The sequence below is a fragment of the Rhodofomes roseus genome (genome assembly GCF_022264815.1).
Source record: "Rhodofomes roseus strain CIRM-BRFM 1785 chromosome Unknown C8Q71scaffold_6, whole genome shotgun sequence".
Lineage (NCBI taxonomy): Eukaryota > Fungi > Basidiomycota > Agaricomycetes > Polyporales > Fomitopsidaceae > Rhodofomes > Rhodofomes roseus.
In genome coordinates this window covers 786,208-798,344 of record NW_025952962.1, presented here as the reverse complement: position 1 = coordinate 798,344, position 12,137 = coordinate 786,208, and the positions used below count along the sequence as shown (strand labels likewise).

General features: G+C 56.9%; 4 protein-coding genes across 4 annotated transcripts; 2 read left to right on the top strand and 2 right to left on the bottom strand.

Annotated features, from left to right (window-relative positions):
• Positions 1-185: 185 nt before the first annotated feature.
• Positions 186-3,304, top strand: C8Q71DRAFT_806312 (root hair defective 3 GTP-binding protein; the record flags this gene model as incomplete). Its single annotated transcript, XM_047925995.1, has 13 exons — positions 186-280; positions 335-432; positions 495-569; positions 621-706; positions 756-919; positions 974-1,310; positions 1,372-1,570; positions 1,623-1,999; positions 2,058-2,196; positions 2,247-2,473; positions 2,527-2,873; positions 2,929-2,995; positions 3,054-3,304. The coding sequence occupies 13 exons, from the start codon at positions 189-191 to the stop codon at positions 3,186-3,188; spliced, it is 2,343 nt and encodes a 780-aa protein (XP_047780982.1). The 3' UTR covers positions 3,189-3,304.
• A 439-nt stretch (positions 3,305-3,743) lies between these two features.
• On the top strand, positions 3,744-5,009 carry C8Q71DRAFT_503488 (Rpr2-domain-containing protein). Its single transcript, XM_047918981.1, has 3 exons — positions 3,744-4,147; positions 4,207-4,289; positions 4,344-5,009. The coding sequence occupies exons 1-3, from the start codon at positions 3,867-3,869 to the stop codon at positions 4,697-4,699; spliced, it is 720 nt and encodes a 239-aa protein (XP_047780981.1). The 5' UTR covers positions 3,744-3,866; the 3' UTR covers positions 4,700-5,009.
• A 23-nt stretch (positions 5,010-5,032) lies between these two features.
• On the bottom strand, positions 5,033-7,471 carry C8Q71DRAFT_855858 (uncharacterized protein; the record flags this gene model as incomplete). The annotated part of the gene is made up of 10 exons (XM_047927231.1): positions 5,033-5,165; positions 5,235-5,473; positions 5,526-6,244; positions 6,300-6,421; positions 6,475-6,563; positions 6,622-6,762; positions 6,817-6,898; positions 6,951-7,027; positions 7,085-7,279; positions 7,328-7,471. The coding sequence occupies 10 exons, from the start codon at positions 7,469-7,471 to the stop codon at positions 5,033-5,035; spliced, it is 1,941 nt and encodes a 646-aa protein (XP_047780980.1).
• A 573-nt stretch (positions 7,472-8,044) lies between these two features.
• On the bottom strand, positions 8,045-10,800 carry C8Q71DRAFT_894527 (uncharacterized protein). The gene is made up of 3 exons (XM_047928718.1): positions 10,536-10,800; positions 8,855-10,484; positions 8,045-8,804 (listed from the first exon to the last, which is right to left on the bottom strand). The coding sequence occupies exons 1-3, from the start codon at positions 10,694-10,696 to the stop codon at positions 8,265-8,267; spliced, it is 2,331 nt and encodes a 776-aa protein (XP_047780979.1). The 5' UTR covers positions 10,697-10,800; the 3' UTR covers positions 8,045-8,264.
• Between the last annotated feature and the right edge of the window lie 1,337 nt (positions 10,801-12,137).

Genomic DNA, 12,137 nt, shown 5'->3' with positions numbered 1-12,137 from the left:
GCCAGCGCCTAACGCACGGGCAGCGCGTCCTGCCAGGCGTACCGCATCGTCAGGCTCTCCTCCACAACCAGCACTCCCGCAACGCTCCCCGCACGTTCCTTTCACCGCCTTGCACGCTGCTGCCTGGCCAGGCACTCTAAAAGCCACCCATCCCTGCGGCGCCTTGATTATCTTCCAAGCCGACCGCCATGAATGGCAACCACGTCAATGGAGACGCGACGTTGTCCAAGCAGCCTACCTATGAACGAATACAAATCATCAACGACGAGAAGCAATTTACGTGCGTGGCTACACTCGCTCGTGCTGTGGTCGCTGTTTATTGACCCCTCGACAGGCCAGAGTTGACACACCAGGTCGAGCGGTGGGGCCTGCAGAATGCCGGCTTCGACTACGACATTGTCGCTGTGTTTGGATCACAGTCTACTGGCAAAAGTATGCATCAGCCCTGACACCATCTATGCTTCTATCATTGACACTCTGCGAAATGTCTGCAGGTACACTGTTAAACCGCCTATTCGGCACTAACTTTGACGTCATGGACGAGACGAAGCGGCAGCAGACCACGAAGGGTACGCGACGATCTCAGAGTCTCGTTTGGTCCAGGTATTGACTCGCAATAGGTATATGGATATGCAAAGGGAAGGCTATGAACGTCATGGTTATGGACGTGGAGGGTACAGATGGGCGGGAGCGAGGAGAGGACCAGGTACGTCCGGTCGTCCCCTGCCCTCAGGACTGCCCTAATCTCTGCGCAGGACTTTGAGAGGAAGTCGGCTCTGTTCTCGCTTGCATCATCCGAGGTGCTCCTCGTCAACCTGTGGGAACATCAAGTCGGCCTGTACCAGGGTGCCAATATGGGGTTGCTCAAGACCGTCTTTGAAGTGAATCTTGGGCTGTTTGGCAAGAAGACTGCGGATGGGTGCGTTCATGCCTGATATTCAGAGCACTTCGGTCTAACGGGGTGGACACGTAGTCGCAACCAACGGACACTTCTGCTGTTCATCATTCGGGACCATATCGGCACGACCCCCCTAGCAAACTTGCAGGCCACGCTCACGGCCGACATGCAGAAGATCTGGGAGTCTCTGTCCAAGCCACCAGAGCTGCAAGATCGCCAGCTCTCCGACTACTTCGACCTCTCGTTCGCCGCGCTCCCGCACAAGGTGCTTGAGGCACAACGGTTCGAGACCGAGGTGGCGGAGCTTAGGAAGCGGTTCGTAGACAAGTCAAGGGAGGACTTCGTATTCAAGCCTGCCTACCACAAGCGCATTCCTGCTGATGGTGTTGCGTTCTACATGGAGGGCATCTGGGTATGCTGCTCAGTTGTCGTTTTCACTCAAATATTGAGCGCTGACACGTATGCTCTGACAGGAACAAGTCCAGAGCAATAAAGACCTGGATCTCCCAACCCAGCAGGAGCTGCTGGCCCAGTTCCGTTGCGACGAGATTTCCAGCGCAGCACTGGCGGAGTTCGCCGAACAGGCGAAGCCTCAGCGGAGACCGATCGAATCGGGCAAGGTTGTAGAGGGTCTCGGTGGTATGATGCAGAATTGGCGCACCGCTGCTCTGAGTACGTTCTCTCGTGTCAGACTCGAGCAGATTAGTGACGCGTTCTTGTCCAGCACGCTACGACCGCGACGCCTCGCGGTATCACCAAGGCGTGTACAAGCGCAAGCGTGCTGACCTCGTCAGCGTGCTCGACTCGACGATTTCGCCGCTCTTCCTCGGGCAGCTGAAGAACCTGCACAAGGCATGTCTCGTCCAGTTCAAGGATGAGATGCACCAGGGCATGCGCGGCGAGGGCTACAACTTCGCGGACGTTGTCGTGAAGGCGCGGGAGCGCTGCGAGAAGCGCTTCCTGGACGGCGCGAAGGAGGCGATTGTCGAGGGCACGGACTGGACGTATGAAGAGGAGTACGGGCTGTTGCAGCAGGAGGTCGGGAGCGTCGCGAACCAGTGCAGGAAAGACGAGACGAAGAAGATGGTCAACACGATTGAGGTAGGGTGGACGTTACTAGGTGATGGATCGTTTTCTGACTTTGCGGACGCGATCGCAGCGGAACTTCAAGAAGCAGATCTCGGAACCTGTCGAGCTGGCCCTCAACTTACCGGATCACGACATGTGGGACAAGGTGCTCAAGGCGTTCCGCGACAACCTCACCAAGGCCGAGTCGTCGTACCTCACCAGAGCGAAGAGTTCGTTGTTTTCCGTGCATTCCAGACATGCCAGCTCATGTTTCCTGTAGGCTTCGACTGCACAGATGAGGAGAACGAGACTGCGCTTGCGTCCCTGCGGAAGCGGGCGTGGCTCGCATTCCGGGCGAAGATCGACGAGCAGACGACTGATGCGGCGTTCCTCACCAAGCTGCGCACGTACTTCGAGGAGCGCTTCCGATACGACGAGAACAATGTCCCGCGTGTCTGGAGGCCCGGAGATGATATCGACGGTGCCTTCAAGAAGGCGCGAGACCAGGTATGTCTCATCCTGTGCCTATCCACACACCCCACTCATGTACATACACCCAGACCCTCGAGCTCGTCCCCCTCTACGCCAGGATCCACCCCGTCGACCCCTCGCTAGAGTACACGCTCCCCTCCGAGACTTCGGACTCGCTCACAGAGGCGGCGGACGACTTCGACTTCCCGGCGACGCTCGTGATCTTCACGGAGACGAAGATCCTGGACATCATGGCGCGCTTCCGGCGGGACGCGGACGCGTACTACGTCGAGGCAAAGCGGAGCACAGTCTCGAGCGTCGCGCAGATCCCGTACTGGATGTATGGCGTGCTCGTCGTGCTCGGCTGGAACGAGGCGATGGTCGTCCTGTTCAACCCGATGTACTTTGCGATGCTGGCGTTGTTGCTTGGGTTTACGTGAGTATCGGAGGTCGCACTCTGTTTGAACGTGGTGCTGATAGTAGTATTATAGGTACATAAGCATTCAGCTTGGATTGATCGGGCCGATGTTGCAAGTGAGTAAGACCGTTGGAGGCGAGGTCAGTATCATCTATCTGGGATGTCTCAATGCACAGCAGGCGCTGATTCTCCTCACAGGTCCACCGCCAAGTCGACAGGCGTCTCCGCGAACACTTCTCGCAGCAAGTGATCACCCAACCCGTGCGCGCGCAACGCATGGAGGGCGATGAGGCCGAGCGGGAGCTCCGGCGGAGGAAGGCAGAGCCGATGTAGGCCCGCGTGTGGTACGTCTCTCACGAACATTTCCTTATATCGGATGGGATACCTATTCTTGTAATTATTGTCTCGCGCTTGCCTGAGTATTTACGAAGAGGCTTTTGCATCATGAGAACACTGTCGCTGTGAGAGTGAGATCATCATTGCAAACAGGCGTTAGGTATGCTACAGAATACGAAGGATATGCACGGCTACAGGGATTGGACAAAGATAGCGAAACACCAAGCAGAACGAGACGAAGTCATCCGGTCATGCCGAGGTTAGCCTGAGTTTGCACGCCAGAGCCTAGCACTCTGCCATGTCGATCTTCCAGCTTGAAGTAGAAGGTGAATACTACGTCCGGGTCATCTCCATAAGCATAGACGATCCCGATGTGCGTGGAAACGTCTGCATCGTACACGAACGCAGCTCGTCAGCACGTGTGGCCACTTATATGATCGCGAGTTTGAGGTACTAGCTCAGTAGCTGCGTGGTGTTAAGCGCGGCGTTGAATTCCCAGTTAGGAAGGAATGGGTATGAGTACGCAGCAGCCTGAGCCGCAGTGAGCGCTAAGTGAGCGCGGTGTTCGACTGTTGTTCGCGATCTTCGAGGTTGATTCACTACTATCGGGTTCGGACCCAACAAACGTTGCCCTAGCCTCGTCTGATTCCAGCGGCATTTACTCATTTCTGCGAAATGGCTAAGAAGAACAAGGGCCAGGAGCCTACCGCTACTTTGCAATCCGTCACGAATAGGGACATCCTCCAGCGACTCAACTTCCTCTACCAAGCGAGCGCGTATCTCAACACTATTGCGCCGCACGCAGCCACCACCAAGCCAGAGGGGAAAAGGGCTACAAATCATGCCGCCAGGGAAGAGCTACGTAGGAAGAAGAGGCATCCGGCTACGACGTCGGACCTGTCGCGCAACTATGTCGCGTCGATGAAAGCGATTAGTCAGAAGGCTACGGTCAAGATGTACGTTACCCTTGCCATTGCCTTAGCTTCGCTTTTGACGATGTGCACCGGGAGGACAGGGATCCAACCATCAAACGAACAATTTGCCAGAAGTGCAATACGGTACTAATACCTGGAGTTACGGAGGAAGTACGAGTACGAGGTATTTCCCTCCGTTATCTCCCTCTGCGTAATGCTCAACCACAGAGCTTGTTAGGATCTCGAATACACGGCAATCTCGTAACATACGCATGCACTGCCTGCGGCTTCGTACGCCGGATCCCTGCGCATCCGATCCTTGACCCAGACGCTCCCCCGGAACCCTCAGCTTCCGGGACCACACCCGCTGTTCGCACGGCAGACGTCACAGGATATGAGCCTGAGGCGATGGACGTCGACGTTGCCCAGCCCTCGACCTCTGCTGCGGGCTCAAAGCAAGAGACGAAGAAGGCGGAGAGGCCGAAGCGGCGTCGGAGGAAAGGACCTCAGCCCCGGCTCCCTCCTCTGTTCCAGAGGAAGGGCCATGTCGTCTTCAGAGGGAATGCGAGACTCGAGTCTGACGATGCAGTATGAGCCCCATGTGCTGCCGAAGAAACAGTTGCAACCCGAGTGTCCATCACACGACATCTCAATCACAAACCTTTCGTTGGGCAGGAAGCTTTTATAGCCTGTGTCTAGCTGTGCTCAGGCCTTGGGCAGCCAAACCCAGTGATTGTCGCATCCCGATGATTGGTGAAGACCACTGCGAACATTGATTGGCGTGTGTTATGTGACGTGTGTACTGTATTGTACGTGTGTTGTAGTATACGACCAGAGGACAAGTGTCCAGACGTCCAGGAACAGACGAACATATGTAAGTTTTGTACAATAGGATTATGCGCTTTACCAGGTACTGTCTTTGGCATGTCAAATGTTCCAGTCAATGAAACCGATTTCATCGAACAGTTGCCTCTCGACGGGGATGGGTTGCAGCTCCATGTCGCTGTCGGGGTGCCAATAAATATCGCCATCATCCAACGTCGGATTCTCGATCCCATGCCTGCGAAGCAGAATGGGCAACGAACGATCAGAGAGCACGAATCTAACACGGGACACGATGCCTACTCACTGCTGTTTTACGTGCGCTGTCACCGAGTCCTGCTGCGAGATCAGCGACCACACGCTCACCCGGGCAATATCGCAGTAGCCGCAGCGCCACTCGATGTGTCCAGAACGATGCACTTTCAATTGGGTCCTGCGCTTGTCCTCACGATCCTTCACTGCTGCTTTCTCCTTGTCCGTGGCCATCCTCCACTCGACGGGGTTGAAGCTGAAGTATCGACCAGATGTGGGTTGTACGTACTTGATCTGCGCAACACTCAGACATCTGAACGTCCTCGCAGACTACATGCGGACTCACCGCTCGTCGCCACGACATGACCTTGGCCCCTGCCAGAGACGTTTCGGAAGCATACAAGACTCTGAGGTCGGCGTCGTCCATGTCCTTCTGGGTAGTGACCTTCGGGTCCCGGCCACACCTCTCTATGATGGTGCGGACGTGGTCCAAGCAGGGTGCCGCGATGATCCTCGCCGCGCTCCATGGCATTCTATAGCGGCTTAGCTCAATGACGGCTTCGAAATAATCGCCGTGCTTGGCCTGTATCTCCGGCATGTCGAGGAACGGCGAGAGGCACTCATGCGCGAGTATCTCCGGGTGCAGCATGTACCGCTTGCACTCCTTGCACTGGAAAAGTGTAGCGGCGAGGTCCAGCGCGTCCACGCCACCGCCCACCTCGACGACACCCAATATCGCCCGGAGCTCCGCCATGCACTCACGCTGCCACCGCTCCTCGAACTCACACAGCCTAGGCATGAGTGCATCGAAAGTTGCCTGGTCCACGACATCTTCGTTCGGCGCCTCGACGAGCGGACGGAAATCCGGCATCATCGCGAGGTCCTGGAACTTGGGCTTGCACTCGTCCTTCGCGGTGCGCTTCGGCGGCGCAGTGCGCGCGGCAGTGACAGCGGACTTCAGCGCCATGAGGCGTCTCCGGATGAGCGTACGACGCTCGCGGCGGAGGCGGGCCTCCTTGATCTCTTGCATGTGCTGGACGACCTCGTCCTGAATCTTCGCCCATGCTGCAACAAGTCACGAGTGAGGTAAAGACTGAGTGGGATGAGGTAACGAGCAAACCTCGTTCAGTGAGTACTTTTGATGGTCGAACTTGGGCATGCTCGCTGAGCGGACGGTACTCGAAGTCTGCGATGCAATCAAGCTCCTCCCCCCACCCGAGATCACGCAGCTTCGCCACAATACTGTGTAGACTGCATCAACGGAGTGACTATATGCGCGAGAAATCGGTACTGACGTAGTGAGACGCTGCTCCCGAATATCTTGCAGCTCCGCCGACCTGTTTGAGACCCGCTTTCTGTCCCAGGCGCGACATAGAACAGAGTGCTATGGAGCCGCCGGTCAGCAGCAGCATCAGGCAGGAATCACTGTTGAGATATCGCACCTTGTAAATCTCCTCGATGCGCGTTTTCTCTTGCGTCACGATTCCGGTCCATTTGGCGTTGTCTTCGCGGGTGCTCTCCCAGAGTACCTTCAATCTGTCCAGTTCCCGGCAATGGTAGACCTCTTGTCTATTCAGAAAGACCTACATAGTTATGAATTTTAGTCAGAGGAAGGATATGAGGGCGGTGGGTCCCACCTTGTTGAGAGCGCCTTCAAACCTGAGCGACATTGCCCAACTGTATTTGAATTCGAAGTATATAGCTTTGGCTGATATAGTACTAGCGCATATATCAGCATGATCACGATACACACGAATCGGGGAACATTTACAGTGTCTTCACACAAGGAGGGCAGTACCGCGTGCCAAACTCCCAAAGGATGGTCTGAACGTTGGGTTTCAGACAGTTCTGCAACGGGCCGCTCAACTGAGCAATGCGCGAGATAGTACAGCAGCATATACGCACATGACAATAGGGAAAGAAAGCGAGGTTGGCATATGCGGGTTCGCTCAGGCGCGGGGGGCAGTCCGGTAGACCCTCGACATTTACCCGAGCAGCCTTCCACATAGTCGCAGAGTTGCGACTCAAGAGGAATGCACGGAAAGGCTTGGTGGTGCGCGCGAGGTTGAGCAAGTCGCGAGGCTCCAGGTGGCAGAAGATCTACCGCGAATGAGGTGAGCACGAGACAAGGTGCGCGTAACCTCGTACCTCCAGCAGAATGTCGAGAGGCATAGTGGGCATATCTTTGAGACCACCTCTTTTGCCTCGCAGGTTCCTACGCCCGCCTTCCTTCTTCGGAGGGGCGTCGCCTGGATTGACATCGACTCCTAGGGCGATCTTCTTCCTCGGCATCGTGCTGGAGAGGGAGTGGCAATGCAGAGAAGAAAGTGTGCAGGGTACTAGATGGTGGAGGTAGAAAGTAAAGTCAAGGCCATCCGCTGCGCTGCGCTGTGACTATAAGTAGTGGTTGCCAACGGGACATCGGATCCATGTCCATTCGACCTCAATTCAACCCTACGCCGGCCCCTCTCGGCATGTTCCGGGTCTTGTTCGTCGCGTCTCGCCACAGCTGGCCAGTGGATTCCAGCAGCCACCGTCGTCTTGTGATCAGCCGCCTATCAGTAGCCCAGACTGTCGAACCTGGTCAGACGAAGAACGTAATTGCACCGAGCGTTGCCAATCAGGACCGCCATGCCGCCACAAGTGCACGTATGTACGAAATCAGCACAGCCACCGACGCCTTCGCGAAGAATGTTCCCTGGGTCTCAGTGAACTCGACTCTACCACGAGGCTTGTGGCAGAGGTCGGGGTTTGATTTTCGTATCAGGTTGCAGGTCGTGACTCGTGAGCTACTGTTGTTTAACGTCCGGGGAAGGTGCGTAATAATCATTGTATGGAGAGATATCGCTACACGAGAGTCGACAGACAGAGACTCGGAGAAAGACAAGTCGGGATGACCTACGACGAACGATACAGGTGCTAAAACTACAGGACTGCTGCATGAACAAGTCGTGATAACTACGGGACGGAGAGTGTTTCACAGGGAATGTCTCAATTCTGGCCCCTTCGCGGGGCTTATGAAGGTATGAAGATATCCACATCGCTGAAAACTTGTGACAGCTTTGCTCAAGGAGGCGAGGAACGTTCAGCCCAACCGAGATGGTCCGGCAATAGGCCTGCCCTCCGCGTCGACCCAACGCGCGTACACGGCCGCACGACGATCCGCCTCGATTTTGTTGAGCAACAGAGGCGCATGGCGGAACTCCGTCTCCCACACGATCTCTTCCCTCATGGTATCCCTGACGGTGGTCGTGACGTCGCCCATGCTTGGCAGGTCGCGCGGCTGGAACAACTGCTCCGTTCGACGATCTCTGGGGACGTACTGGCGTCGCACGGGAGTACAAACCTTGCCGCCTCTGGCTGGGCGCTGCGACCGACGGATTGCAGGGCGTCCACGCTCGATTGACTGGGAGCCAACGTCTTCACCATCATCGACGGGCACAACAATCTCGTCTGAGCTACGCTCCGCAGGCTCCGGTTCGGCATTGGTCTCCTCAACGACTGAGGCAGTTGGCTGCAATGACTCGGCCGGGCCGGAAGTAGATTGGCCTTGCTTCCATTTCTTGAGTTCCTTCAGAGCGTCCATGGACTCAGTCAGATGACCAAACGTCTGGAAGATCTCTCCCTGCCTCAGGTGAGCATATACCAAATTTTTGAAATCGTAAAAGCACGCACCAAGCTCATCTTGCCGAATACGGGCTGAGAGGTCCGGGCGTTCCTCTTCCGACGTTTTTCCTCAAGGCTGTTGAGCCACTCCTGGATCTCCTCCTTGGTGCCGCTCCCGAAAGGCATAGTGCCCGCCGCGACGCCCTCCTTGAACCGGTCGGACATGTAGCTTACGGCAGTCATGTCGAGGCCATGCTTCTGTGCACGTCGCGAGCGCTCGCGACGTTCCTGGTCCTCGTCGCCCCGAGGGACACGCGAACGGAAGTTCGTGGCGTCTCGCGAAGCGAAAGCCCGTCGACCTTTGGAGCCTTGACCAGCGGCTTGCTTCCCCTTGCCACTCGATGTTGCCCGAGTACCATTCTCCTTGTCATCGCCACCGACAATATTTGCGGAGTACGCCTTGGCGCGGGCAACACGGTCACCACGAAGGGTAGCGGTAATGGCGTCGCGCCTAGCCTTCAGTGCCTCCAGTTCCGCGGTCCGTTTGGACAATTCCTCTGTGGTAGGAATGTCGGTCCCCGTCGCGCTCTGTCCGGAAGCTGAGTCGCTCGAATCGAAGAGACCCAACGCAGCCGCGCTCTGGATCACCTGCCGATACAGCGGATCGGTCGGTAGCTCGAGCGGGCGAGGAAAGTCAGCCGGGGGGCAGGCGAACGGCGGCGAGGCAGTGGCCGACTGTGCGGCACCAGCGTCCTGAGCCGAAGAAGGGTTGAGTGGCTCGTCAGGGAAGGGATTCCAGGTGAAAATGGGAGAGCGTTCGAGTTCGTCTAGCGCACGCTCCATGTTGTCGACCTCTGCCTCGAGGCGCTCCACGGTTTCCATCCCCTCGTTCAGCTCCATGGCCATCTTGCGAATCCAGGCTGGTTGCGAAGGATCCATTGGGTCGTCTGGCTGAATGTCCCCCGAGTTGATCAAGATGTATGGGGTAGGGATCGACTCAGCCTCGTCCAAGATGGCTTGAGCGGTACGAATGACGTCGGACAAACGTCTCTGGCCCTTGTCGCGGGGGCGGGGACGGGAGCGGGGGCGGGGGCGGGGGCGGGGGCGGGGACGAGGTGTATTGTCCGCGATTGGCCTAGGCTCTGGGTGCGCATCGTCGCTGCTGTTGGACCCATCTCCCTGGCAAGCGTCAGGTTTATCTTCCCTCTCCGTTCCTTGTGTATTCTGACGTTGAGCGAGCAGTCTTGCGAGGAGAACCTCCAGCAGGTTCTTCACTGCCGGTCGCAAGCTGAGAAAACAACAATAGAAGATGTACGCGAGCACGAGGGTGATTGGCCACGGGGGCATCACATTTGAGGCCGAATACGTGTTGTTCCGGTTCGAAGGATGCTGACGATAAAAACTGTAGGCACCATGGTTCACTTCATCCTCGCCGACTCTGGTCAGTGTTGGAGGAAGCATGTTTGGCTGCGGAGGTTGATCGACCGGAGTGATAAGCGACGGGATCGGTTCTGGCTCCGTTGGAGGCACTAGCGTCACCGGAAGCTCCGGGGATTGTTGCTCGGAGAAGGATGCATAGCCTGGATCTTCCGAGTCAGATACCAGTGTCGTCGGGGTTGTTGAGGGCTCTGTCTCGGCCTGCATGAAGGGCGTCGGATCAAGCGTAGAAGCCGCGACCTCGGACGGTAGTTCCAGTACTCTGCGGGCCCTTTGTCAGGAATCTAGCCGTCGAGAATGATTTGGCACTCACCGATGATCCCAGATATGTCGAATAGAGGCTGCGATGGCCATCCCGAGGTATTGTGCCCTTCGCAGGGCAACGTTCCATCGGTGAACCCCATCGTGCAACATCAAGTCCATGTAAAGTTCCGCCAGGGCCCTGGCAGCACCCAATAGGATAACATACGGCATCGCGAGTCAACCGGAGGAGAGAGCGAGTGGGTAGAGAGCGCGCCGACACTGTGGCCAGCGGGCAGCGGGGAGAAAGTGGGGTGTCCGAGTGCAAAACGAACCAGGTGGGGTGCTTTTGTATGCCCCGCTGTCATACTGACTGTTCACTGTGAAGAGACGTATCACGAACGGCCTGTTTCCGATGGCAGTCGCTGGTGCCCGCCGTTCCATTGCCTTTCAATTCGCCGAACACAACGCTTTAAGCGTGTCCATGTCGACAGGTTTCAAATGCCACTTTCGGTGTATGCGGGAGGCGGCGGCGCCGACAACAATGGTCGACGCGAGTGCTCGCCGCCCACCGTTCACCTCGATTAGCCAATCAGGATGCGGGGAACGACTCGGCGGCGGATCGCGCGCGACGCGTCAACGGCGACTCACCGCGCCCCCGTCGCGTCTAGCACGTGCGGGCTTGTTGAATCGCATTCAACAAGTCCCTCACGTGTGCTGTGTGTCGAGGGCTATAAAAAGCCTGTGCCCGCCCGTACATCCTCACCCGCCGTCCCCGCTCGCTCCTCAGTTACTCGCACTACTCCCCCACGCATCATCCACCTCTCGTCCATCAGTTTCACGAGCCATGCTCGTCGCGCTCTATCTCTCACGGGGCCTAGCCGCCCTCAAGAGCATCTTCGTCCTCACCGCTGGCGCCTCTACCTCATGGTACTCGCAGTACCTCGACAGCCCAACGATTGGACCCGGCCCATTAATCATGACGCTTGCCTACGTGCTCTGGACACCTGTGCCGTACGTGACCTTATTCTTCCTGTCTTCGCACATCGGTTCAATGACGAGTTCGACTGCAGCTCCGTGGCAGTGCCCGATGAACATCTTGAGGAACTAAGCCAGCTTTTGGAGTCTCCGACACTGGACCTCGTCCTTTTCCACACGCTCGCCCTAGAGCCTGAGCCAACTAGTACGTAAATTCCTGTCTCACCAAACCGTGAGTCTCACTGCTTTGCAACAGAGTCCAGTGCCCTTCCTTCCGCTCGCGTTACTCCTCCAGTTCCCGAGTCCACCAGTCTTCCTCTCCAACACGACAGTACCTCCACATCTCAGCCCCCCGTGATCGTCGAGGTGCCTGAGCTCGACTGGACGACCCCGGGGGCTGCAACCCTTCGACCGTCCAAGGTTGAGGAAGGGTGGCCTGATGTCATCTTCTACGACCTCTGGGTTACGATCGTCGTATGGGCCCCTCTCAACAGCACTTTCTGGCAGCCTCTACCTGGTCCTATCATCCCTGACGATGTTGTACCCATGCGGCAATACCAAGCTCCTGAATTGCTCTTCGACAAGATATGCAGGACCAAAGGACCGCACGACGAGGATTTCCGATCGAGCAAGGATCTCAGCATCCTGGCTATCCGCGCCCTGGTGCTGCTCGTATCAATGGCGTGCGTCCTGGTGC